Source organism: Phalacrocorax aristotelis, chromosome 2, assembly GCF_949628215.1.
Source record: "Phalacrocorax aristotelis chromosome 2, bGulAri2.1, whole genome shotgun sequence".
NCBI lineage: Eukaryota > Metazoa > Chordata > Aves > Suliformes > Phalacrocoracidae > Phalacrocorax > Phalacrocorax aristotelis.
In genome coordinates, this window is record NC_134277.1 from 46,071,810 (window position 1) to 46,099,322 (window position 27,513).

The following is a 27,513-nucleotide window of genomic DNA, read 5'->3' on the forward strand; positions in this document are numbered from 1 at the left end:
CAAGAAATAAACATCTGACCATGCCACAAATCCAATTAACTCTGACAAGGCTAGTAAAGTCAAGTGAGTAACAAAGCAATGCTCTCTGGAAGCAGCTCTGTGTTTTAGATTGTACTGGAGATAGTAGGACCCCAGCTGGACAAAGCAAAAATACTCTGGGCAGCTGAATTTTCTGCATCCCCTAAGACCATCTTATACTCTGATGAGGTCACAGCACTATGGCATTTTTAAGTGTCAGATCTCATCTCTTCACAGTTTCTAAGCCGCAGAGAGGAGGAGGAAAGCATTCCCCTCACAGAATGTAAAATATGGGCTAATGTCATTACAAGGTAATGCAGTGAAGCAGAAACCACAGTTAACATTACACAGCCTGTCCTCAACCACCACCACCACCATGTTTGATTATGATACTAACCTTCCACAGATTTCAGTGCAAAAATCCTCAGGCAGAAATTCTAGTGATTGTCTAATCCCAGGACCTATGCATGTTAAAAGTAGCTTTCTTTTTTCTAGCTCTTGACACAAGTAGTTATCCTGTGTCCCATTTAATGAAACTGAGTGATTAAATGATTGCTTCCCTAGTCTGCTGCATTCATTCATGCTTGAGACTCAAAAATGTGAGTGAATTTCTCACCTTGAGTATAGCGGTGTCAATCAAGTGGTACTCTTTTGGAAAAATTATTTTGGATTTACCTTGAGAGGAGAATCCATTCCCTGACCTGACTAGAAATCCAAATTTTTCACCACATGTTTCCGCATAGAAGGGAAATACATACTCCATTTAGTTTATCTGTGTAACTCAAACGACACTGTATTACACTTGGAAGCTGTACAGCTTTGTCTCTCATCTCACTCAAACCTATTTCACAGTCCTACAGTACCCCCAAGTAAAATGCTCACTTTCCATTTACACTTGAGTAGAAAATTTAGACCCATCAGGATTACACAATATTCACTATTATTACTGTTAATTGTTGACGTTATTTGCAACTCATAATAACCTACTTTTCTAGTTGCCAGAGTAGTCAAACATACAGTTTATTAGCTCATATTAGAGCTGATATTAGGGCCTTAAAACTGGAAGAAACAGCTGTCCTCAACTTTGGGATGGAAGAAGGAATCTTTCTTTTGGAAACAACATGAGAATTGGGGTTAGCTCATATCTCGCAGCTAGTTTGCAGCTGACTAGCATTGGAAATTTCCCAGTACTTTTCTAATATTTCTATTTCATTGAAACTAAAATTATATTAACTTCATCAAAATTTTCCAAAGGGAGATTTCTCCGGTTTAGAGAGGCTTTCTGGTCTAGAAACCAGAAACAAATACACTCAATGACTCAGTGGTTAGGTTATTAAATGATTAGATTTGGAGTAGGGAGATGAAACTGTTTCTCCTCTCCTAATTCCACATGTTGGTATGCACTGCATCTTTTGATTCTTTTCCCCCTGCAACTTGAAGAGGTTGGAGTTTTGTTCTCACATAGAGGCCAAAAAAAGTAAAAACTTCAGAAAGTCTGTAGTGCCTGTTTTCTGGTTAATCTTAGTGTTGGTCCCATCTTTCCTGACACTGAGAATTTAACATGGGATGAGTTAAATTTCTTTTAACTGTCAGGATGGTCCCTGAGGTCAGGGAAAGGAGCAAGGAAAGAATAAATAATGTGCAAGATTGCTTCTACAGAAAATTAAAAATTGAATGTATCATCATGTTTCTACATTTTTCTAACTGCAATGAAAGTTGATCTTCTTGCTGCAACTTTGGACACAAATAGAACTTAGCAAACGGATGTGTGCTGTAGATGCAGCAAAGGCATACGCTGACATACGATTACCATATGTCAGTCCACAGTGATTCTCTAGCTCCTGAAACATGCTTCGTTCTCTAAATAGCTTTCCATCTTTTTAACATTTTGGAACGTGTGACTATTTTCATTATGCTTTTTTTCTCCTTCCTTGGAAGCTACATGCATTTACAACTGACTTAGATTAGGCAGAAAGGACTGATAGAAAGAAGGTAAAATAGCTTTCAGAAATTACTACTACAGTCAAATATATTTGGAAGTTGAAGAGCCAACATGAACTACTGAAAAAAAATAAAATCTACATTGGTCTTTGTAAGTAAAGAAAACTTTATATGGATTGGGATTTTTGTCCTGGACTCATCCAGGATCATATACAATATTTTACTCCTGGTATGTAACACAGCAAGTTAAAATTTAATCCAAAAAAAGAGAAAAACTTTTTATTTAATCATGCGTCATTGAATACTGAGGTTTCAACTTGAACTGGAGACTGCCTGAGTCAGAACCTTACAGTCTCACACAGAGAACAATGGTAGCTGCCATCAGGGTATTTCCTGTTGGTTTTCACAACAAACAAACAAAAATATTTGATATATTCATATGATCTGCAGATGTGCAGTATGAAAGCATTTAGACGCAAGTTTTACAGAGGCCTACTATTTTAAGCAGAGAAACAAACCTGTCTCATAAAAAATCAACTCCATCAGAATAGTCTTAACATCTTTCAGCAAATTGTGTGACACACAAAATACACTCATTCTTATGTTCTTCAGTTCCAGAAAGTTTTGGAGGAAAAAATACTTTAAATTTACTTAAATGTCTGTAAGAACTTTAAGGATAAGGAAGCTTAATGAGGACATACACAAAAATTCTGCTGAACTGTGTGAAGGTAGAAAAGATGTACGGAATCCATTCTTTTGCTTTTGCAACATCTCATGTAAGCTTTATCAGTGAAATATGTTGTTTGTATCTTTAGTGAAAAAAGAATTGCTTTATGCTTCTCAAGAGAGAAGCCATCTCTTTCTGAATGTTTGGAGAAATACTGAGAATAATAACTACCATAAACAAGTAATTAGTAAGAATTTACTTTTCTTTTCCAATTTATAGTTTATTCCTGCCTCGAGACACAACATAATTTCTCAATAAACTCCAGCTTCCTAACTGTTGCAGTATGAAGGATATCAAGCACTAGACTGCCCTACAAAATGTATGGCCCTACAAAGCTTAGGCCAGCACAGAAAGATTTCTTAAGACTGGGCAAACCAATGTTTACTCAAAGCCTCTGATTTGACACAGATACATTCGCTTTCTATTTCTGCATCTCAGAAAGGGTCAAAGTGATCTGCAGTGTAGAAGGGCATAAAGTAATGCTTGGCATGTTGGACATAAACACATACAGTATGCAGACATCTTACTGTTATGAATAAATCAATTTGTGCTTGTGCTAACCCTTATTGCTCTCTACAGCTACCTGAAAGGAGGTTGTAGTGAGGTGGGTGTTGTCTCTTCTCCCAGGTAACTAGCAATAGGATGAGAGGAAATGGCCTCAAGTTGCATCAGGAGAGGTTTAGATTGGATATTAGGAAAAATTCCTTTACTGGAAGAGTGGTCAGGCATTGGAAGAGGCTGCCCAGAGGGTGGTGGATTCACCCTCCCTGGAGGTGTTCAAAAGACGTGTAGACGTGGCACTTCAGGGCATGGTTTAGGAGGCAGGGCAGTGTTGGGTTGTCGGTTGGACTTGATGATCCTAGAGGTCTTTTCCAACCTTAATGATTCTATGATTCTAAAAGGCACTGATGTAACCACTATATGTTTTAGAGACCTGATCCTTTTACTCTTAACTGTGTAACATGGAAAATTTTGCCATTCTGCAAATTGAGTATTGAGCCTTAGTAGACTTCTGTTGAAACAAAGGCTTTCCTGTCAATTTGAGCATTTAAGTGGAAGCCAAAGTTCCATAAGCTTTAGGTGAGCCTTCTTTACAGGAAAGTAAACAACACAAAATGTTTGGTGGTAGTGTCTAGTTTTCTCTCCACAACTACCTCAGTTTCCAGTGTAATTGTAATTGGGTGCACCAATTTCTGCTGGATGACATCAGAAGGGAAAAATGACAAAGATGATATAAAACAATTTTTTGTTTCTTATCCTAGGAGAGTCTTAAAACATAGCACAATTTGGGTGATCTTGACTTAAAACCATTAACAGAAAAAGATAACAGAGCTATCTTAAGAGCCAAATGGAAAGAAAATACATAACAATACCATATACAAGCAAAATCAGAGCAGATGCAGAATGAGGGAAGAGGGGAGGTACGTCATGCCATGAAGGAGTGAGTTATCAGGTACTATGATGTGAGGAAAAGATGAGCGCCTCTTTTCAAAAGGGGAATCAGAAATTTATTGAGGATACTGTAGCGTCATTCCACCAAACCCCTTATCCGCCATTGTTCTCTCTGCTTCTCGGTGGTACCCCCCTGCACCCAGAATTTTTGTACCTGCTTCTTCTTCCACGTCCCAATGTTGATGAGGTCCTGTCTGTCTAAGTTTGTCTCCCAGGCTCAGCATCTCTATTTGACTGTAAGCAAAGCTGTCACGGTGGTAAGCACTACCAGAAAGATACTCTGCCTCTCTTTTTTGTCTGTGAAAGCAAGGTCTAACAAACCCTTACTCAAGGTATTTTGCTGACACTTCTACTGTGGCTACAGGGTGAAGGTGAACATTCCTCCCCTGCACCACCAAACAATGCATGTTCCAGCATCAGAGTGAAAAGCAGGATCTGAAACAAGTAAGCCAGTGTCACTCAGAAACTGCAGGAGTGAGAAAAATTAGAGGGATTCCTTCCTTCTGCCTGTGAAGTTTCTATGTAGACGGCAGAGGCTGGTATGAAACATCTGCATGGGACAGGTAAAAGGGGAACTTCCTGCTTCCTAGAAGTTCTATGGTTGAGGAAGTAAAGTTTTGTGAGATAGCTTTACTTCAGGGAGCCTCAGAATGTGTAACGGAGATGTGTGGTACTGGCCCAGTCCCCACCTGATGCAAAATGGTATTCTGGACATGTGTGGAACCTCAGCACCAGCTTTTACAGCTGTCAGTCTACTCCTGCTGCTCCAAGTGAATGACTAAAGTAAACACAGCCTATGCCGGTTTATTCACTGCTCACAGGCAGAACAAAAACTGTAGTAGTTTGTGATGCACCACAATTTTCCAGGGAAATATATTCCATAGCACTCTGAAACAAAAATGCTGTATTTAAATGAGATTCATAACAGTATATTTTATTGACTTTGAGAGACAGATTCAGAAAAAGAGGATTACCAAGCTGAGACTAATAGTTGCATCTAACATACTCAAATTTACACTAGTTTACATTTTAAATGGGAACTCCATCTGTAGGGAGAAAAATAGTACTTAAACATCCCTTACTTTATTAAATAGTGCCACCTAGGGGTTAAAAGCTTTTAAACTTTAGAGTGACAAAGGATAGGAAGCCCTATTAACAGCAAAGCGTTTCTTACATAAAATCATTTGTATTTTGGAATTTACTAGGCAAACAAAGTGCTGCTGAGATTTCCGTACTTTGTAACTGGCAAGAGAATTGTAACTTTCACAGTTCCCTTTGGAGCTGGCCATACCCTTCTTTCTCTTCCATAGTCTGGCAGCGACTGGGGGATGTCACAAATCCTGATTTTCTCCTCTAGTAGCCAGGTCTTGCTGGTATGGTCAGTGGAGAGGTTATCTATACCTACTGCTGCAAGGCCAGCTAGGAGATTGCTTCTTCCTGGTTTTAGGTCAGCAAGAACTTAGAATAGAGCATTGAAAAGTTTGCTTTGTGAGGCCAAAATCAGAGCGGAAACCCTGGCCTGCTTCCATTTAATCTAGTCTACTAAAGGAAGGTACTGTACAAGGGAGGAAGGAGATGCTGGGACTATTCTGTCTGTGAGCAGATATGCCTTATTGCTTCTGAAACTTCCCCTGCCCTCTTGCACATTACAATTACAGCTGGCTCCTTTTGGGTGCTTTCGATGTAGCCTAGAAACAGGCAAAAGAAACTTAGAAAACTCTGCCCATCACTTACCATGTTTGTTTTTTCAAACTGAGTTTTGGGCTAAAAGCCTGAATTGTGGTCATTTCTTTCCTGAAAAAAAAAAATATTCCAGAAGAGCTAGTATTTTAGGAGAAACGGGGTTTTTTTTTTCACATTTTTTATTCTCCGAAATGGTATTTTATTTCATTCTGTATCTCCCACAGCAGATGGCGCACCTGCCTCACTGAGACCAGACACACTGTGATCTGCTTGCTTGGCAAGATTTACTATACCTCAGGCAGAATGCAAATTATACATACATGTAGTCAAAAAACTCTCTCCCGTGTCCTTAGAGGAAGGTAGTGATGCTTTCACAGTATTTTTCAAGCTAAATCATCAACAGCATTTTTGATTGCATCACTCTGTGCTTGAACTGTAGTGCTAATGAAGGGCATGTGTATCTTCCCTTCCTTTGGCACCCTCCACACGCAAAAGCAATTAAGATTTGAGTATTATTAAGAAGGGGGGGAAAGACCTGATTTTATTCTTATTAAGTTCATTCCCTTTTAAAATCATCCACACTGAAAAAAGAAAAAAGTCCAGCTGACAAAAATTGCTTTGTCTGTGCCTTAGAAATTGAAAAATATTTTTGAGCTACAAGCCACAAACTTGGCAAAATGATGCTGCAAGATATACCAAAGGTTTCCGTAAGCACCCTCAGGTGAACAAGCCCTGTGGTAAAATCATATCATGATGGACAGAGCAAACTCTTAAAACTGTCGTCCAGACATCATGATGTAGGAGATGAGAAGCTGGATACCAAGGCTGCCATACCTGAAGCTGAATAAGCTTTGACAAAAATGTTATAGAAAAACTACAGCAGGGAATAGTAAATTCACGTGGTGCCCATCCTGATGCGGCGTGCTCTGGAACAAGCAGGCTCCTGTGCAGGTACTGGCAATGAACAGTGTACCAAGCCTGAGAGGGAGGGAGACGTACATTCGCATCAGGTCCATGTTAGGCATTCTTGCTCTGTCACTCGGGTGGGTTTTTGGTGACTTTCTTGTTTTGATAGAAGTCAGAGAGTATATGCAGCCACACTAGTAGGACAGTGCCTTTGCCTTTATAGGTTCTATTGCTTACCAAAACAGCATGGCTTTTACATATATGTATATGTATGTGTATATAAATACATGTATAAATAAACAGTATGCTAGCATAAATAATTACACTAGTAAATATGTAGACATTAGGAGGGCTTGCTATTACAACTTTATTGGCAGATATTCTCTAATACAGATACAGCAGCTATTTCTTTCAAAAGAAGATACAACAAATTCAGCAACTTGAAATAAGATACTTATGAATAAGGATTGCCAGATTCTCTCCTTTGTGTGTGTGTGTGTGTGTGTGTGTGTGTGTATATATGTCTAAAGGAAAGTCTGAAGATCAGAGCTTAGTGAATTGGAATTGGAGAAGTGGTGATTAACAGAAGTCATCATACATAATTTGGAGTACTCAGAATTTCAATTACAAAATAAAAAGGATCATGCTGCTTTTGAAATTCCTGAAATAATGTTTTCAGAATCTTTCATTTTACAGGGCCCGGCTCATGAACAGCTGCAATGCTTTAAAGGTGTTCGGAGCTGGAGTGGCTACAAACTTGTTTCTTTGTTTCCAACTGTATCCCTCTGTTAAACAAAGTATCTCCTTTCCTTACAAACCTTAAGTCTCAGAGGTGCCTGGCAGTAGAGTTAGGGAGGACATTGTAGCGGGAGGCCTACCCCAAGAAGACTAGTAAGAAGGAATCCTGCTGCCACTAAATCGCGTTTGCCATTGAGTTCCCCAAGGTCAAATTTCATCCTCCATTCTGGTCTTTCTTGACAAATGCTGTCCACCTGGCAACAACGTCAAAATGACGTAATGCAGAATCTGTTGATCAGATTCGGGTGAATCCACATTTACTGTCATAAGTGGAAAAACAAGTTGATGTTTAACTGGAATAAACAATGAAGGGGGGAAGTCTTGGAGAACCACATCTGGAGAAACAATACAAGAAAGTTAACAAATGACAATATCACGGAAACGGTGTCTTACAGGAGCCCCGCCGTGACACAGAGGAACCGCCCAGAGAGCACGATGACAAAAACTCACGGTCACAGAACAGCAATGAAGGGTGACTGCCCCTGCACCTCAGCAGCTTGACTCCAAGGGACAGAAGCACAGGGAGCCTTTTGGTGCCTGAGATGGGGCACCCCTGAGGCCTTTTATCCTAACCTCATCCCACCCCTGCTATATACATTAAGTGTATGAAGGTGAACTCTTAAATACTATGTATAGTATATGCAAGTCATAAGCATTTACTATTTAATATTTATAACGCTGCAAATGTCATTTATCCCACATCTAGTACTTTAATGGCAAAGATGATAACAACGGTAATTAGAGCCCTCAGTCTGGCGAGGGTTACCGCCCTCCACTCCCGGCGCCCTGAATTCCAAGGACACCTCGAAGCGGCGCTGTGGGACTGGGGCGGGGAAGGAACTCCGGATAAAATCAGCTCAAGCTTAAGGCCTCATAAATCCACACAAGCCAGTGACTGTTTTGAAGGTTTCCTCGCCACCGGCTGCTGACACCTAGGGGAAGCCCCCAGGTCCCCGCTACCGGCAATAGCAATCCCGGCACACCTAGACCGGACAGAAGAAACAAAACACGTTAGAGACAGCAGCCGAGCCCTATAAGCCACTTCAGCACCGGCGAAGAACCGGAGCACGGCCACACAGAACCTGCCCACCGTTGCCCGCCACTAATATGGCTGCCTCCGCGGCGATGGCGGGACGCGATGCGCATGCGCCTCACCACCCTCACTCCCTCACATATGCTCACATATACACACACACCCCCACACACACCCCTCACAACGGGAAGTGCTGCGGCGTCTTGACGTCATGCGTATGGTCCCCCAGCAACAGCCAGACGTCGTGAGGTCGCCGGGAATACGGAAGCGGCGGGCGAATAGGAGCAAGCAGCGCAGCCAGCAGGGCGGGCTCGGCGCGCGGAGGGGGCAGCGGCCGGTAGGCGGCAGCGGTGCGGTCAGTGCTCGCCGCGGTGGAGGAAGGGGGCGGCCTCAGCCCTATCGGCCCGCTGGGAGTCCGCGGCCGGACAGATGGCGGCGGACAAGGCTGCCGGTGAGTGGGGGGAGCCGCGGCGTCCGCCCGCCCGGGGCCTGGGTCGCCCGGTGCGGAGGGATACGCTCCCATAGGGGGCGGTGAGCGGCGGTACGTCCCGGGCGGAAGGAGCAGTGCGCTACAGCTTGGTCTGTGCTTTTTGCTTCCGCTGAGGAAGTAGTGTCCCCGTAGCGGCAGGACCGCGGCAGCCTGCGTGGGGCCCGGCGCCCGCCGGCCTGTGTCCTGGCGGGTCACCGGCCGGGCCGTGTGGGGACGGGGCCCTCCGTGCTCTCGGGGAGGGGGGCCGAGCTGTGGCAACCCCCTGGCCTGGAAGGGCTCGGTAGGGAGGGGATTGTCTGCCAGGGCTCCGCAGTTAGTTTGGGTTCATTTGTTAAACTGGCGCATTCGGAAGGTGCTGGGGAGCTTTGAACAGCTCGTGTCGCTACTTAATGTCTAGAGCTCAGCCCGATGCCCGCCGAGTTGCCGCTTTGGTTTCAGGGGGTGAGCGGGGCTTTCGTCAACTCGGGCCTGAAAAGACACTGTAGAGAGAAATCACCAAGATTAAAAACCAAATATACTGGTAAATACTTGAAATAAATCTCAAGTGCAGCCGCTGTGTAGCTCGATAGCATTGCTAAGCTACTCTTCCATCTCCCATAAGATCACCCTTCCTGCAAGAAGTCCTGTCAGGAGAGGTCCTGCCTTCAGATGGTAGCTCAGGGGTCGGGGAGGAGGGCGATGTGGAAGAAAGCCAAAGGGATCTATTTGTGTTCTTCGGGTTTTTTCAGTTGGTGGTAGCATTATTTAAAATTGCCTCGAGCATTTTTTTTTCTCTGGATACTAAATATGAAACTTCTCAGTATCTGAAAATGATTGTGGGAAAAAATAGTGTACTGAACTGAGGGATGTGTACTAAACTATCCAGTGTTTGTTTATAAGCACTGTAAGTGTCTTCTAAACGACAAGAAAAAAAATTGGCATTAAGTTTTTTATATTTTTTGTTGTTCTTGGAAGTGTTGAAGGAACTTTTCAATTGTCCTAGCTTAAAAGAAAAGTATGTGCCCAAATGAATAAGAGGCATGAGCTATGGCAAGATATTCTGCATACTGTACTTGTTCATAGCAGTGAGTTACAAGTAACTTTCCACTGAAAAGTGTTTGCTTTTTATTGTACAATATGGAGAACTCTTATATTTATAGTATATATAGTGCAGTATACACTTCATGTATACTATATGAATGTGGTGCTTCATAGAAAAATGTAGTCTTATTGCCACAGACTGTCATTATCTTAAAGGCTGAACACTCCGGCTGGCCTTCATACCCTTCAAAATGGTTTTGGAACAAGAGTCATGTGATAGATTCCCCCCCTTTCAAGGAAGAGATTATCCCCCTGCCTGTAGAGTTCGGAAATAAAAAATAATTCCAGAGATGCTCTGGTATCCAACAACACAGTTCATGCAAGATGTAATTTACAGGGCCTAGGAGCAAGAGAGCTCAGGAACAGCAGTCCTTGGAGATACGGAGAACAGGTAGGAGATGGATAATGATTGCAATCACTCTCCAGGTGTCTTCATATATGTGTATGTGGGAGATGTGGCTTCTTGTTGCTTATATGCTATGGCAGCAAGCCAACAAGGAGAGCAATCTGCCTCTTCAGGTAGTAGTCTCATGCTTTTCCTCATTCTCATCTCACAGAGCCAGTTTTCCCAAAGTTCTGCTGTTCACCATGAAGTAACTTCTCCAGTATGAACAGCTGCCTGCTTGAGCAAAGCGAACAAGCCTCCCTGACATAGTGTTTCTGCTGCTTGGCCCCAGGATGGCTAACTAGGAAGATAATTTCCTGACTTGCTTCTTTAAGTTCAAACTCAGTGCAGCAGCTTCCACCAGATCAAAACCTGAGCAGTTGATTTTTCACATCCCTTTCCAGGTTACCCCTTTCGCCCCTCATCACTCACCTGACAAGTGTGAGTTTTAGAGTTGCTCTGTACTCAAAATGAAAAGTTAAACAAACAGGTCCATGTGTAAACACAGTTTACAGAGAAATCAAGTCCTGTCATTTGTAAAGCAGAGAATCTGCACTGTTTCTGATATTTCAGCTGATAATTGTAGGAGCGTGTTGGTAGTGACTGGTGTGCTGTGCGTTACCCACACACACCACATGCTCCTGCAAGAGTGCTGAAGATCACTAGATCTGAACAAGCAAGCGGCATGCTGTATGTTTTGCCAGGAAGCAGTGCACCTACCTGTTTTGTTTTCAAATGCCTCAAGAAATATGGAAATAATATTTTTATTTTTAAGCACTTGATAGCCATTTGCAGCGCAGAGAGCAGAAGTACTTTTTTCTCCCCCCATTTAAGTGGAACTGGAGGGTTCCTTTTCAGTATCTTGTACCAGTCAGCTTTTAGGTGACTCCTGCCCGTGAGACCTCTTGATAATAAACATCAGCTGAAGCAGTAGATCCTGGTCTAAACAAGAGTGGTAGGATTACAGTAGATTAGAAGGACCTTTAGCTCTTTAACAGATTTCAACTGTGTTTGGGCAAAAAAGGTAGAGTAGCTGAAGTGGGTTTTTTCAAAGGAAAGAGCTATGCTGTGAACTACATCAACTGGACTTCAGTTTTATTCTATCTTGGTAAGCTTCCAGTTCAGGTTTTGCAAATCTGCTTTGTTTACTGAGTTGTAGTAGGTGCAGTTGATTGGATTACAGGCGTAAAACTGAGGGACAGTTCTGTTTTCACTGAAGTATTCCCCAGTTTAATTTTTTTTAACGTACCGGCAGATGTAGAGACATAGTGAAATCTGTATACCTGTCCTGATTTTTCTCTAGAGAAAAGTCCATTAAACAGCTATATAAGTGGTGATTTTATTCCACGTCTTGGACAGCAGTCTCTTTGGTTTATCCTTCACTTAACTGAAGACATTTTACTTCAGGATTCAGGCTTCCACCTTCATTTGAGAGGCTTGTTTTATGAACCTGCATACAATGGCTGTAATCAGTAATGCACTCAGTAGTTGATGACAGTCTGCTAGTTAAACCTGTACGTGAGGAACCTCTTGACCAGACCAAGTGTTATCAGCCTCAAAAGTTTGAGTCCCAAGTCTGCACTATGGTTATTTTTTTGCTAGCATAATCTGAAAGGCACGCTCGGCAACTAAAGCAGATAACGTAACTGTTAGCATGGAAGTTTGAGGGAAAACGTGTTTGTTTATTCACTGCTGTTCTAGAGATCCTTGGAGGGTGATAGCTTTCTGTTTAGCTATACAACTACAAGATTTAGAGCAGGAATTGGATCTGTTCTATATTTAGCTTGAAGATGAGGTGCTTCTTGTTCCTCTCCTCTTTTGCTGCAGGAAAACCTTGGCACATCAACAATTTTCTGAACTTTTTTGTGTTTTAGTGTTCCCTCCTGCCTTTCCCTGCTTTTCCCTTTCAAGGAGAAGGCAGTGCAACTGGTGTTGATCAACCCCTTATGCGCAGTCAGATTTTATAGCAGGTGAATACGGTTCGGTAGCCCCCTGAGGATCTGTCCTTCTGGAGTACTGAAACTGCTGAATCCTGAATTTTGTCTAAGTCACAGTGGGTCACTTTAACTTGTGGGTGTAAGACTGTTGAGATTTTAAAATCCTAATTTGATTGGCATCTTGATGCAGGATTTAAGTCACAACCAAATAATGTAGTTCTTGCTCAAATGTGTTATTGCATAGGGCAATGGAAGGGGTCTTGCTGTCTTCTCAGGAACAAGGGCAAACTACCAATAGATTACTAAGTCTGCTTCATTCCTACTGTGGATGTTAATTGATGAATCTTCTGAAGAAGTTTGTTTGCCCCTTACTACTGTTGTCTATCTTACCGTACTTGTAAACTTTCATAGTCAGTCAGTAGCGGGTGATCCAGATGTAATGGTGATGATGAGGAATGGATTTGCAGGGGAGCTCACAGATAAGTGCTTTCATTTGTTCAAAGTGAAACCAAAGTTAGCAGAGTTTGTGTTACATCCTTGAATTCTAGGAAGCGAAAGAAGCACTGAATTTATGAAGCCTACCATGCCAATTAATATAGCAAAATGTAGGTCAGAGCAAAGCTTCCACTGTGAAATTCAAGAAATTATCTGCAAAAGTGGAAACCGTTTCTGGTTTATAAAGTCCTTTTTTCAAAAACATTAAAAGATTTTTGCATGTTCTAGCATGGGTTAATGATTCTAGAAATAAGCTGTCTGGTGTGATGGTTGTGTGGTATTTTGTGTTGTGGATTTTTTTTCTCCCTCCAGTACTTTGTGTTCAGTGCAAGGAAGGGTTTGGTGGTTTTTTTTCAGCTTCTTTGACATAGAATGTCTGTACTGTAGTTTCTAATGCAACCTCACTGGATTCTTAACTACATGATGACAAAAGGGTTCTGTAGATTCCTTTCTGAAAAATAAGCTCAACAGTGACTGAAAGGTAAAATGTTAGGAATTCTATGTAAATTAAATGGAAGACAATTAAAACCTCATTATATTACTATATAAATGCTCAAAGGGGCCACCCACAATCATAATTGCTACATGCTGTTCCTGTTGTCCTAATCTGGAAAGGGAGATGGTAGAACTGGAGAAGATCCTGGGGAAAAAACCATGTGAAGAAGATGCAGAATAAACTGTGCCTGCTCACCTCGGAGGAGAGATGATTCCAAGAAAGATCTATAAGATCAGTGAAAAAGTGAACAGGCAGCATTTGCTCATGTCTTGCAGTATAATCACTAGGTAGCATTTGGTGGACTATATTGAAGAGTACAAAAGCATAAAGTATTTTTAAAAATATCATATCAGTCAGTAGTTATTAACAATGATGGTTTGATTGCATCCTCTTATTTAGGGAGACTTATTCTTCCCGAGCAGGGAGCTGGGTGGAAATTCCAGTGTTTGCTCTGTTTTTTATATTGTCTGTAAAGCATCCCCTGCTGGTTGTTTAGGAAGCATCACAGAGAGGATGCATGGGTTTTCTATCTCACCCAGTGTGGTACTTGTTTTATGATGTGTGGCCATCACTGCTAATTTTTGTGCAGATAAAGCCAATCCTAGTGTATGGCTGCAGCTTGAAAGAAGTCTCAAATGTATGCATTGTCCGTTAACTTACGGGACAGTAATTTAGCTGGGATTATTACATTTACATTTTCTGGAGAGGAATTCACTTGGAGTATAGGTGAACTTGAGATATTTTAGTGTAGTAGGGAGACAGTGCTGCAGTTACCTGGAAAGTTACTTGTACTGCCAGGAGGATCTTGAGAACTAAAAGAAACAAAATTTTTAAGGTGAATAGCTGTCATCACATTTGCAAACTTCCATGTAATCTTCTGTCCGCTTTACAGATCAAGGTACTGAGAAACATGAAGGAGCAGGTACTTCTGGGATTACTGATCAGGAAAAGGAATTGTCGAGCAGTGCGTTACAAGCTTTTCTGGTAAGAGAAAGCCAAACTCTGAGACTTCTAATTTACCACATAACTGCTAAATGGGTTCATATAATTATTTTTCTTCTTTTGTAGCAGTTGCAACGGTATTAACAGGTATTATATCAAAAGTAGCACTAGTTTTTGTTATAAAGCCAGCACATGCGTTTTCTGTCTGCTATGATGTAAGGAGATTGAAGGGAATATTTGAATGAAGCGCGCAAGAGCACGTTTAATCTCAGTTCTCAAAATTTAGTAGCCTTGAAAGCTGCATAATGAGTCAATTACAAGAAGCAGGTTGCTGTTCTGTATCAGCATTGGGAATGCATGGTTCCTCTGAAGAATTAATTGCTTCAAGCTAAAAATTTTGTGTTAAGGGGTTTAAAGGAGCCATGTGTATCAAACAGCAACCAAACAATCCTTTTTCATTTTAGCATCTTGCTATATTCTTTGACAAAAAGCATCTTATACTGTTCTGTCACTTTGCATTAAAACACATTCTTCAACACATAATACCTATGGACAGTGTTTCTTGGAAGATTTTGTGTTTGTGTGTGTGTTAAAATTCATGCACCAAGTCTTTCAATTTACTTCTTTCTTTGTATTGCCTCTTAATTTCATTTAGTATAGGAAAAGACAGGAAGTATAATTGCTTTTCATTTCAATTGTTGTACCACTATCTCCACATGCCTTGCATAATTCCATTTTGGATGTGTTAAATAGATCAGAGGAAGAATTGAAATACTGTCTTTTGAGATTCTTGTTTGTTTCACTCGTTACTGTTATTTTGTCTGGAACGTTGCTACTTGAAGTGCACGTAGCTGGTCCTTAAACTGCCTACAGCTGTTGTTGTTCACTGATGTCTTCTTGAATGCTTTCTAGCCCAATTGTTCTTTGTTAGGAAGTTTTTGCTCATTGACATTTGATACTGAGAACTGAAAGCATAGGAAAGGGTGGCCTGTTTTCCACCTTGCCCACCGATCTACATACCTAAAATATTTTTGATCTGTTGACAGCTTCATCTTTAGTTTTTATACTGGTCCAGAGTGTCTTGTTTATCTCTTTCTTGCTTTAAGAACTCCCTAGGTTTATGATGTTGTAAGGTGGTGATGGATGTCAGCAGAATTAATCTGGTGCCTTGTTTTTCAATTTCCTTGCTATTGGTTTCCTTTAAATAGCTTTGTGGACTGCCTTGCATGCTGCTTTATCATACTGCATTTCCAACTTCTGTTGTGATAGAATTACTATAAAATCGTATATTCTAGATCCTGTCTAATAGAGAAAATACTGGCTGAGGAAAAACATAGCAAAATAAGCTGAGCATTTAAGGGCTCAAGGTTTTAGTCCAGCCATGGTTAGAAGCCTTCTGGCTGTGATCTGAAAGCTATTCTTGTCAAAGAGAAGTTCTGAGTGTGAACACATGAAGAAAAATCATTGGGAGATGAACTGCCTCAGTTAAAGAGCATGCCAGGAGCTGAGTTGCAAGTCCCTGTGTTTATGCACGCGATCGCTAGACAATCCATGCTGTTGATACTTAGAGTTGTGGAAATACCGCATGTCAATGTCCTGCTACATCTCTCTGTATATTGTATAACTGTGCTCTTGCAGGAGACTGAAGGGACTGGGATGGTTCTGTTGAGAGTAGCCACAGAATGGCAGCTTTCTCAGGAAGAGCAGAAGGACCACAGAGCCTTTCTCTGTTGTAATTCTTCCCTTAACAGAGGGAGTTAGGCAGGAGCCCAGGAGAAGCTACATGGAGCAGCACTTAAAAAGGAGGAGGAAGTGGAGAGTGGTCGTGGTACTCAAGAGCATAGCTTTTGATTGTGAAGCGTTGACAGAGATGGAAACAAATCTGCTTATCTGACTGACCAGACTGGAAGTAACCCTGATACAGAAGAGGTGAAGGTGATTACTCCTGTGTAGGAATTGAACAGTAGAGAGTGAAGGATCGTTTAGGCTTAACATAGTTGAAAGAGTCTGGAGTTCTCTTTCATTCCTCGATGCCACTAAATTCCTCCAGCACAAACACAGAAAAGACTAAAGCTGAAAGCAGAAAGAGGTGAGCCATTCTGAAGTCCTTGCCTATTCCTGAGGTCAAAGAAAGGGATGTCTTGGTTAAATCACGCCTCAAAGGAGCATCATGCTTGGGTCCTAGTTTCTGTTTAGGCATGCCTAGATGATAGGATAATTTATTCAACAGCTAAAACTTGTAAAAATATTAGTTAAACCTGTACTGGGAAAGTGACACCTTCTTTTTCCAACCTGCCTTAAGCTGACTTCCACAGACTAAAATTGTAACTCCCAGTCTCTCCAGATGAAGAGAAGAATGAACATAAAATGATAGGCTGGGACTTAAGTAAGCAACTGCAGCTGCTCACTGTACATGTTATGGGGAAAGATTATGAAAACTCAGGAAACAGAATCTTGAAGCTCAAAATAATATGCTGAAGAGAAATCAGGATAACACTTTTCATTGAAACTTCTGTTTATAATAATTGACTACTCCATTTGTCCTTCCTCCACAAAATTCTTTTTGAAGTTTGGCTATGACCTCAACTTTCAGACTTGCTTCTCATACATATTAATCTGCATAAATAATGAAGTATGCCTCACTTGCTGTTGATAAAGGGAAAACTACTTTGCTCTCTAAATTTACAGAAGATACTGTCATTGAGCATTAGTAGCCTGCCAGCTTAAACTTTGTATCTTCTAATGCATGTTTCTGGTGTGTGTGCAATTTCCAGGCTGGAAACTATGATGCTTGTTTACAACACCTAAATACCCTTCAAGACATAAACAAAGACGACTACAAAATTACTTTGAATACAGCTGTTGCAGAGTTCTGTAAAAGTAACCAGACTACAACAGACAATTTGAGACAAACCCTCAACCAGCTGAAGAACCAGGTAATGTGAACATATTGATATGGTACTTGATTTTGAGTGCTGTTAATGGTGGTGAGATTTTCCAGTGAAATAGGAGTAAAACTTCTGCCCTTTTTCCCCTAGATTTAATAAAGGAATAAGAAAATAATGTTGCTTCTAAATCTGAGTCTGTTTAATCATTTAGGACGGACTTCTTTTATAGTTATGTTTTTAGTTATTGTTGAAATTGACCTGAAGCTGAAATGTTTCAGAGACTATAAGTGTTGAAAGACTTGCTGTGTTCTTTCAATAGGCAGTTCCTTAAGCTGAAATAGTTTGTTAAATAATAAAAAAGTGAAAATGCTGCTTTACTACTCATTGATGGGTTTCTCAATTGTAAATTTTCTTGCTGGATTTATGTTGAACAACAATAAAGTTTATTAGCTTATGACTCTTACTGATCTGTCTTTAGACAGATTAATCCCTTTGGATATTTTTTTTTTAATATTTGACACTTTTAAAAATCGTAGGTATTGAAAGTTTAATGAAATGAGTGGGGTTTTTTCAGGTTCACTCTGCTGTTGAAGAAATGGATGGTTTAGATGATGTTGAAAATAGTATGCTGTACTACAATCAAGCTGTTATTTTATATCATCTGCGTCAGTATACTGAAGCTATATCAGTTGGGGAGAAGCTGTACCAGTTTATAGAGCCTTTTGGTATGTAGACAGAAAGAAGAGTTTTGTTCATGCAATAACTACAGAAAGATCATCCAAATCACTTGTCTGATAATGAGAAAGACTGTAAAGTGCCTCATACAGTTCTAAAAAAGTGGGGTAGGCTTAGGAATGAAGAATGTTTTACTTACATCAAGGCCAACAATTGAATTTGGGGGGAAGGTACTTCAGAGACATTTAGCAGGCAACTGTAAAGAAACTGAGATGGATTTCTGACAACTTTAAAAGGCATTTATGTAAATAATATGTACAAGCTAATAAAATTATTTAAGAGCTAGTATTTTGGGTCATCATACAACTTCATGGGTAGGTGTGTATATGTCAGGGCACTCATATTTTTACATGCCTGCATTAGATCATACATAATTGTATGTGCTCATATTTGAATATAAAGTCTCCAGCTTTCATGAGCTATGGCACCCTGTGTATTGGAATTGCCATACTGGTATGAAATAACTTCATAATCCTTGTTAAACTTCAGAGGCAACAAGGCTGAAGGATGTATATATGTGTCCCACAATAAACTAAGTAAATGCTACCATGCTACCGTGAAGCCAGCCAAGCAGAGATGTGTTTGTATGGAATTCTTTTAAGTTCTATGGGATTCTATGTATCCATCTGTCTATTTAACACTGGATCTTTGGTGCTGATCTGCTTTGACCAATTCTCAAGATCTATAAACATGAAATACATGTTTATAGCTGTCTTTAGTCTATGCTTTCATGCTGACGCTGATTCAATGAATTCTTTTTTAAATCAGTACACATACTTATCTGCATTGTGTAGATGTCTGCATTTTTTCTTATGTAATATATTTATTTTTCTCATAATGTTACATAGATGCACTTTATAGTCAATTTTTTTTCTTCAGTCGTGTCTGGAAGGATTTTTATTAGAGCTGTAAAATCTTTTTTTTTTTTTTTTTTTTTTGCTTTACACAGAAGAGAAGTTTGCCCAGGCTGTGTGCTTCTTGCTTGTAGACTTATACCTGCTAACTTACCAAGCTGAGAAAGCCTTGCATCTGCTTGCTGTTCTGGAAAAAATGATTTCACAGGGCAACAATAACAGCAAGAACGGAAAAAATGAGGTAAGCTTAAAATCATATGAATGCCGCTAAGTCTTTCCCAGAAGTATGCTTTAGCTCAGCTCAAAATTACTCTTTAAAAATACTTGGGAATTATAAAACTGTTAAGTCACCTGTAACTTCAGAGAGCAACTTATACATGCTAGTGAGTTAATTGTACACATCATCTGTTTGTTCCCTTTCTTCCACCCTTTTCTCTTACTAAGTGTCTTAAGATGTATTTCTTAAGTCAGAGACTTGCATTGGAAAGACAGTTGTCTTCAGGGTCAAATATACGTAGTTATCCTTGTTTGTCTTGGATTATCACCACATGAGACCCGAAGTTTGAAAGGGAAGTTGGTGTCAGAGAAGAATTGCAATTGCATACCATAGTATGGGAATTTTTTACATAGTATCTGAAAGTATGAGGCATACTTTCAAGTTAAATCTTTTTGGATATGTCTTTTGGAAAGATCAGCAGAATGAGTAGTGGCTTGGAAGTGAGGACAATTCTGTCTTTTCCTGTTGATGGAATGTTACACTTAAGATGATATTTTATTGTTAAGCGTATAGTAATTCTACTGAAGAGACTCTAGAACATGCGTATCATCCCTCTGTGTAAAGAGAATTCTTAAAATACCTCGACTGTAGAGCAACATAGCATAACACTAATGTTAATATAGAATGCCGCTCTTCATAGGCTGGCACAGTTGTTCTTGGATTTTGATTGTTAGGCTCAAGTTAGTGGGGTGTGTATTTTTTGACTTATCAATCTCACATGAAGAAAAAAAATAAAAATAGCTTATGAAAGAATCTGTAAATGGAATTTAAAATGTGATTATTATAACACTTCCTCCCTTCCCCCTTTTCTTTTTTTGACGCCCAGTCAGGTAATAATACAAATAAAGATTCCTCGAATCAAAAAACTGAAAGTGGAGCTTTAATAGAAGTTGCTAAATCTAAGATACATCAGGTAAGTGCCTGCATATGAGTTTCCTCACTTTTTCTCTTTTGATTCTCTCCCCATCCCACCAGGGGGAAGTGAGTGAGCGAGCAGCTGCGTGGTGCTTGGCTGCTGACTGGGGCTAAACCACAATGTTTATACAAGAACATCAGTTCAAGTTTTTCTTAAAACCAAGTGCTATCTGCTTCATGTCTAGTTCAGCATGAATTGTGATAGTCTGTCTCTCCTTGAATTTCATCTTGTGAAACTAAAGAATGAATTTATCTAACTCTTCCTTGTAAGATTCATGTACAGGAAAAACTGACCTAACACAAAAAAATCTCCAATTTCAATCCCTGAAAAAAATCCATAATTTTTTTTAAACTGCAGTTAGTCGCACTGACTTTATATCTGTTAGACCTCCAACAGTCCAAATCATCTGATGTTTTATTTCACTGTACAGTTCTGTGGAAAAATACGTGAAGAGACAAAATGCTTCTCTATCAGCGTTCTCTTATTGGTGTTTTCAGTTTAGTAGGTGAACATCTGGGATTAAGTGGTTAGATTATTTTAATTAGTTTGTCATTTTACATGCTAGTATCTGTGTTTGAATATAGAGTAGCTCTTGACCCTTGAACAAAATGTGCATCTGATACTGTAAATACGAAGCCTATAAATTTGTTGTTGAAAGTCTGAATAGAATTTCATTTTTGAAAAGGCTTTTTGAACAGCTTCTTGCTACCTATTTTTAAGACGTATATAAACTATTCTGTAATAAATCTCTAGATATGGTTCATCGTGCAAACCTGCACATGTTATTGGTTTTTATTTAACGAACTTAATTGTTTAACAGTATAAGGTGAGAGCCTATATCCAGATGAAGTCACTAAAAGCATGCAAAAGGGAGATCAAGTCTGTTATGAATACAGCTGGGAATGTAAGTATTCTTAAGGCTATTGTTTCTCTTAGCTAGATCTGTCGTCTATTTTAAAACTGAATTTGCTAGCTTTCTTTACAAAGAAAGGTTTTATTGAGGATGGATGTCTGAAATAATGCTTCATGTAGTCAGTTGGGTTTGTAATCTCTTTTCTGCAAGTGTGATATAGAATTTTCTTATTTGTGTTGTTTTCAGTTGTTCAGAAAAATGCACTTTATGGTTAATGATACCAAACTAACAGCAAAACACTGTATAATAAAGAGGTTCAGCTTGCTTTATAATTTAAGCAATGAGAAACAAGTTTTAGTTTGGTATAAATGTTACAGGTATTACAAGCTTCTGATGTCATTGGTGGTTTAAAAGTTTATAGTTCATAAAAGATCAATGCTGGGATATGTGGTTTTTTCTTATTGTAATTTTTGGAGGCCTACCTCTTGCTAGAAAGTAGCTTCCTTTTTTTTGTATAGGAGTTCTCAACTCAGAAGTACGTCCACCTTGCCAGATAAATTCTACATTAACTGAGGAGCAGGGAATGGGAGGAGAGCACTTCCCTTTTGTTGCCAGTCTCCACAGCTGCTAGTTTGACAGAAATCTTTCTGGATCATGAGGTCTTTGTTGGCAGACCAGAAAGATCACAGCCTAGGAGGAAGTTGTTGAACTTCGCAGGGACAGAGGCATGAGGAGGAGTGTACTAGAAGACAGGTTGAAGAAAGATTCTCATAAAGAAAAAAAGAGATCCTCTGCGTTTAGCGTTCCCATGAGAGTTCTCTAGAATAATGTTGGGTTTTAGAGCAGTAACAAAGAGTATGCATAGTTTTGTAGTTTGGAGGACATGAGTTAATCATGTGCTCAACAAAGAAATGCTACTTCATGAAACAATTAAGGCCTAAGCCCATGTATTTTTAAAACAGCAGCAGGGGCAAGCTGTTTGTAGAGTGATTTAGCACTAGCAGTAGAAATCATAAACCAAGACATAATTAACTCTTGTTTTCTCCTTCACAGTCAGCTCCTTCTCTCTTTCTTAAAAGCAATTTTGAATATTTGAGGGGCAATTATCGTAAAGCAGTGAAACTTCTAAACAGTGCAAACATTGCCGAACATCCAGGCTTCATGAAAACAGGTAAAATAGAAAATGTAAATATGTAGTATAATAGGGCTACTCATTGATACTAATTTTAAGCATATTAATGATTACTTAAGGGAGTAGGCCCTGAACGTCATTGCGGTTTTATGCTGGATATGTTTCCATCTTTCTTGTCGTGGTCCTTCACGTAACACTGTTGTGTTTTTCATTGAACATTCTTCTAGACAGTGCAGTGGTTCTCTAAGCAAATGGATTTGTGAAGGTGTAAATATAATATTTGCAAGGCTTATTTGGGTGTCTAAATCAAGACATGAAACAAAAGGCAATGTACTAGATCTAGAAATGAGATTTCAGATTGTACTCAGAGGAGACTAAAGCAGTTATAATGATTATTGGGGGGGAATGCAAATGTTTCATGAAGTGTTAAGGTTTGACTTCTATTATATGCCATTTTAAGTTTCTTTTATATCTAGAAAGCGTATATGTGTACACAGTCACAGACACAACAGCACATAAATGTGTATACTTCTTAGATATCTAAGTTGTTATAGTATATATAAACTCACTGTATACAATGTTATTTAAATATATTTGAGATTGTAGTCGACTTTACAACATCAGTTGAAAAATCTGGGAGAAAGCTGTCTTGCATCAGTAGAGTTAGGATTACGTGCACTGTAAAACTACTGAATTTCTTTACTACTTTGTTCAATGCTGTTTTTGTATAGTACTCTTAATTTCTTGTGCTGTAAGATCTTTTACCTAGTAGATATTGGTGCATAGATTGCAGTTAGATTATAGAAATTGCAGAGTTGGCCCTGGGAATCACAAGACAGAGTATATCTTGTAAACTTCTGTATTTACAGATAAATTTCATGGAAAAACATTAAAAATAGTTGCCCTAATGCTCAGTCTAGCATATTTTTGATACTTCTTTTAGAATTTACTGTATCTTATCTTTTTGAGAGTTTTTATGTTTAAAGTTCTTTTTATAACTTAACATTTTCTGGAATATTTTATTTTCATATAACTTTTTTGCACAGTAGAATGTTCACTTAATAATCTTCCTAGGTTATGGTTAACATAATGTCTGGTTAATTTGTGAATGGTCTCTCTTGGTTGTTTGGATTATTTAGTGTTTTTTACCATTGATAAAAAAAGAGAAACCCTGTAAAGATTCAATTACCAGCAGACAAGTCAAAAGTTTAATTTTCTGTCCTGTATTATTTAGGAGGAGCTTCTTACAGTGTTACCTGGATATGATATATCTAGGAAAGAGAGTGGCTTTCCTGCTTGTATGGTTAGGTTGATGTATTTGTTTGTTCTACAAAACTTAGGCAGGTAACATAATTTGAGAATTTCCTTTTTTTACAAGAGCCATCTGTTAAAAAACATGAAGTGCTTGCATGCTAAATGCTACGAAAACCTCCAGGTGAATTTACTTCAACTTGCAGTCTGCCAAACGTGCTTTATTCCTGTCTCTCCTAGAATATGGTGCATAAGATCTGGAAATCTGTGGCTGCTTATATACAGGTCATGTCAGGTCAACTGTCCAAGAGAACTAGAGCTGTATACAAAAATACTGGTTATTAAAATGCTTGTGAGGCAGGGATGTAACTGCATAATCCATTAACATCTCGCTGAAGAACACTTTCAATAAAGTACCATAATATGCTGACCCATGAGGGAGCGGTGGGGGCATTTTGTGGGCTCAGTGACACTTTTTCAGTTTATGAAAATGGTCTTTTGCTGTTCTCTCAGGTGAATGCTTAAGGTGTATGTTCTGGAACAATCTTGGATGCATCCACTTTGCAATGGGAAAGCACAATTTAGGAATTTTTTACTTTAAAAAAGCCTTGCAAGAAAATGATAATGCATGTGCACAACTAGGAACGGGTAACTCAGATCCAGGTAAGACATTTAAGAGATAAATGTAGGTAGTGGAAGAGGGGTGGGCGAAACAAGAAAATAGAGGATAGAAGCTTTCAGTAATTATCAGTAAAATTCCTGTTTCACCTCTTTGCAGAGGACAGGATAGAGAGGGTGAGAATTTTGATTGTAACTTTATTTCAAAGTATAGTTGCTGTTGCCAGAAATAGATTATGATGAAATATGTTGTTTTTTTGCTGTTTTCTTTGACATGCAGCAGGACTGGGGCAATAACTTCTTTCTTGTTTATAGTCTTTGACCATCAGTCAGGGAGATGTGACAAAAAGAAAGTTTCTGTGGCCTATTATGCGTCTTTAAAGATGTTATTTATAGTCCTGCTGACAGTAGGTAGAATCATCAGGACTTGAAGGATGTGTTTTGTTTTGTGTTGGTGTTTTTTGTGAGTTTTGCTTGCTTGTTTAGTGGTGGGGCTTTTTTTTTGTTTTATTTTATAACTTGGAAGATCTAGAAAATGTGGAGTGCAATACCATTAAGTTAGCATTTAGAAGATGGTGTATTTCTCAAACTTTCTTACTGAACAATTCCCAGACTTGTATCCTTTTTAACAGCAAAGTGGTTTTCTTCTGGAATTTGAGAGTAACAAAGATGTTGATTCTCTGGAATTCAGTAGTATATTACATTTACCTTGAGTGATAAGTACTTAATGTACTTCAGCCTTTATTAAGAATACAATTAATTTGTCTTTGGTATCAGTTTTGGTCTGGAAGGAATTTATTTACAGGGGAGGGTGAAGTTTTTGGGCAATTTTTTGGTGTTTCCCACAGCTTCCTTCCTCTTCCCAGAGTTATGTTTTCAGCTCCCCTGACCTGCACAGCCAGTATAATGTTATCATTTTTCTGCAGGTAAAAAATTTTCAGGGAGACCCATGTGTACGCTGCTGACGAACAAACGGTATGAGTTGCTCTACAATTGTGGAATTCAACTCTTGCATATTGGGAGGCCCTTAGCTGCCTTTGAATGCCTGATTGAGGCAGTCCAGGTTTATCACTCGAACCCTCGTCTTTGGCTGAGAATAGCAGAATGCTGCATTGCTGCCAATAAAGGGGTAAGTAGGTTTGTAAATTCCTTATCTTGATTGTAGTAACAAAATAGAAATCACAAAATACGAAGAATAATAGAATCACAGACAGGAGGAAATAATACCTCGAGTTGAACTATGCTTTTTAAAGGCCTGGTGTCGCAACACCTCTGTGTAAGTTCAGATTCATTCTTTTTATGTATATATGTGTTTGCATGTTTAATCTGAAGCTGTGACAGGTGGAGGAAGATTACCATAGAAACAGTGTCTTGAGATGAAGTGTTTGACTTTTCTAAGATCAGAAGAATTTGAGTAGGCTCTTCGAAAGATTGGCATGAGAAAGCACCTAAGTTGCTGTTATAGCTCTTCTATAAAGGTACAAGTTTTTGCTGGAGAGACTGGTTAACCATGATTTTGTTTTGGCAGTTTACCATTGCACCCCTTTGGTGACCCAACTCATAATCTGAAAGGGTAATCCTGAATTGGTTTGAAGCATGCTAGGTTTTGTCTGAAGTCACCTGATGGTTTACCTTACTTTGTCTTGAAATAATTTTAGAAATAAACATAAAGATATTATTTGGAGAGAAATTTGTTTTGCTCTTTAATGAGGCATCACTTCTGGAAGCAATATGTTCTTTCTGTAGTGCGTGCTCTCTAAAATGTAGGTACTAACATTAACAGCTTGACCTACTATTTTTGGGTGTTTTATGATGCTTCAGCTATCCACGCTCACTTGGTATTGGTAGAAAAATCTTGGGGTTTATATATTTATGTATCTATGGTGTATATTTAAAACCAACCAAACAAGAAAAACTCCACAGGTAATTCTCTCTTGTGTGTGAACAGCAGAATTAAACTTGCGCAAGATCTTTTCTCTGTACTAAGTTCTGTACTTCCAAGGATTTCTATTCCTGGATTGCAGAAACAGCAAGGTGAGATTGGAGCTGGTGACCAATTCTAGTATCCAAGGAAGGAAAATTTTCATGGCTGCTCTTCCAGGTTTGATGTTAGAGTTGAGGCTTGATGCACAGAAACAACTGTGATAGCTTTTGTTGTTTATGGTTTGAGGAGGGAAGGGATTTTTCTGTTTTGGGGAAAATTTTTGACTAAAACATCTTGGATTTTTCAGTAGAGTCTTAGAATTACATTGCAGCCTCTGAAATGATGAGTTTCTATCTCAAGGTCTAGCTGTAGCAGTAGGTGAAAACATACAACTATCCAGTAGAGAACCTTTAAGGCTATATACTAGTGTGTAAAAGGTACAGCTGAAAGTATGTTGCTACTGTTTTAGCAGGCAGTAAAGTTAAGGTTTTTTATGTTTTCATGAATATGGTTATTGGGTCAGACAGGCGAATAATCTTGTTTAAAAACAAAATACAACATTGTGTCCTAGAACTTTATTGGAAGATGCAAAGACTCTTGTAGAGGACTGCTAAAAGTATTTGATTAAAGAGAAGCTTTCTTGCTGGGATGTTCTCAATTAATTATTTACTGTTGTCTTGATGTACAAGTAATATAAACTCCTTAAATGCTTCTTGTTTAATTCTGTCTACTGTAAATCCACTATCCTAATTCAGATGTGGCTTCATTTTATAGGACTAAGCTGGATATAGATAACAAGATGTGCTCTGATTTCCATTGAAATCTTTGCATATGTTCTTCCTTCTTGTCAGCCAGCCAGTCATTATTTTCTCACTTAACTGCTGCTGAAGGTTGAGCAGGTGAGACTAGTGTGGCTACCATAAAAGTGGCATAGGCTGAGGAAGCAGAGATCAGCCTTCTCCATCTGAAGCTGTTGTGATCGTAGCTGCTGGGGAGCTTCTGCTGGCAAAGTTTGTGGAAACCAGCTGACAGCAGATGTATTGCATGTCCTCTCAGGCTTCAATGAAATCTTAGTTTCAACCTGTTGATCCATGTCTGTTTAGGATAAGACTGTTAAAATTCAGATGCGTAGTGGGGACAGGCATTGTTCATTCCTTTGAACAGAAAACTGCACCAAAATAGTATGTCTGTGAAATTAAGAGATGTTGTATTGATTGCCTCTGAAACTGTAATTCACCCCTCTAGTGTGTGGGCATGATGATGTAATCTGTAATTGCATGATCCCATGCAGTTATTTCCACAGTATGCCCGTTTCACTCAGTGCATGGCATAGTGGGGTTAATTGAACAGCTATATTCATTGTTTATTCTCCGTTTTCCCTTTCTGGGTGGCCTCTGTACCTTTATTTACTGTATGTTATCCAAATCCTTCCAAATACAAAATTTGTAACTTTTCCCTTGGGAATTTCCATGGTGCTTGTTATTTTGGTGTGTCTGTTTCAGAAAATTTTAGATAGATGTTTACAGCTTTATAGGAGAGGTTTGCTTATATCTCCATTTCACAGAGACAGCATTGAAGCTTCAAGAGCATTGGGTCAAAAATGCACTGACTTTGTGTATGTGCCAGCTGTTGTCACATAGTTCTGAGTACTTGGTTTTATAAAGCACAGCAAGTGCAGGAAG

The 27,513-nt window shown here is 39.3% G+C and overlaps 1 protein-coding gene across 5 annotated transcripts in view; it reads left to right on the forward strand.

Moving 5' to 3' along the window:
• The window catches only part of CNOT10 (CCR4-NOT transcription complex subunit 10), a 62,078-nt gene that overhangs the window by 16,342 nt on the left and 18,223 nt on the right, over positions 1 to 27,513 (forward strand). The window contains exons 1-11 of one of the 5 annotated variants that reach the window (XM_075083305.1): positions 8,831 to 9,009; positions 14,334 to 14,425; positions 16,135 to 16,318; positions 17,158 to 17,319; positions 17,846 to 17,996; positions 18,956 to 19,101; positions 19,964 to 20,050; positions 20,874 to 20,957; positions 21,960 to 22,077; positions 23,803 to 23,952; positions 24,834 to 25,036. In XM_075083305.1, coding sequence (XP_074939406.1) covers positions 17,867 to 17,996; positions 18,956 to 19,101; positions 19,964 to 20,050; positions 20,874 to 20,957; positions 21,960 to 22,077; positions 23,803 to 23,952; positions 24,834 to 25,036 — 918 coding nt within the window. In that variant the 5' untranslated portion in view covers positions 8,831 to 9,009; positions 14,334 to 14,425; positions 16,135 to 16,318; positions 17,158 to 17,319; positions 17,846 to 17,866. Of the gene's footprint in view, positions 1 to 8,777; positions 9,010 to 9,156; positions 9,569 to 10,465; positions 10,520 to 14,333; positions 14,426 to 16,134; positions 16,319 to 17,157; positions 17,320 to 17,845; positions 17,997 to 18,955; positions 19,102 to 19,963; positions 20,051 to 20,873; positions 20,958 to 21,959; positions 22,078 to 23,802; positions 23,953 to 24,833; positions 25,037 to 27,513 lie in introns of those variants that run through there. The other 4 variants (XM_075083306.1, XM_075083301.1, XM_075083302.1 and 1 more) reach the window with 4 other exon arrangements.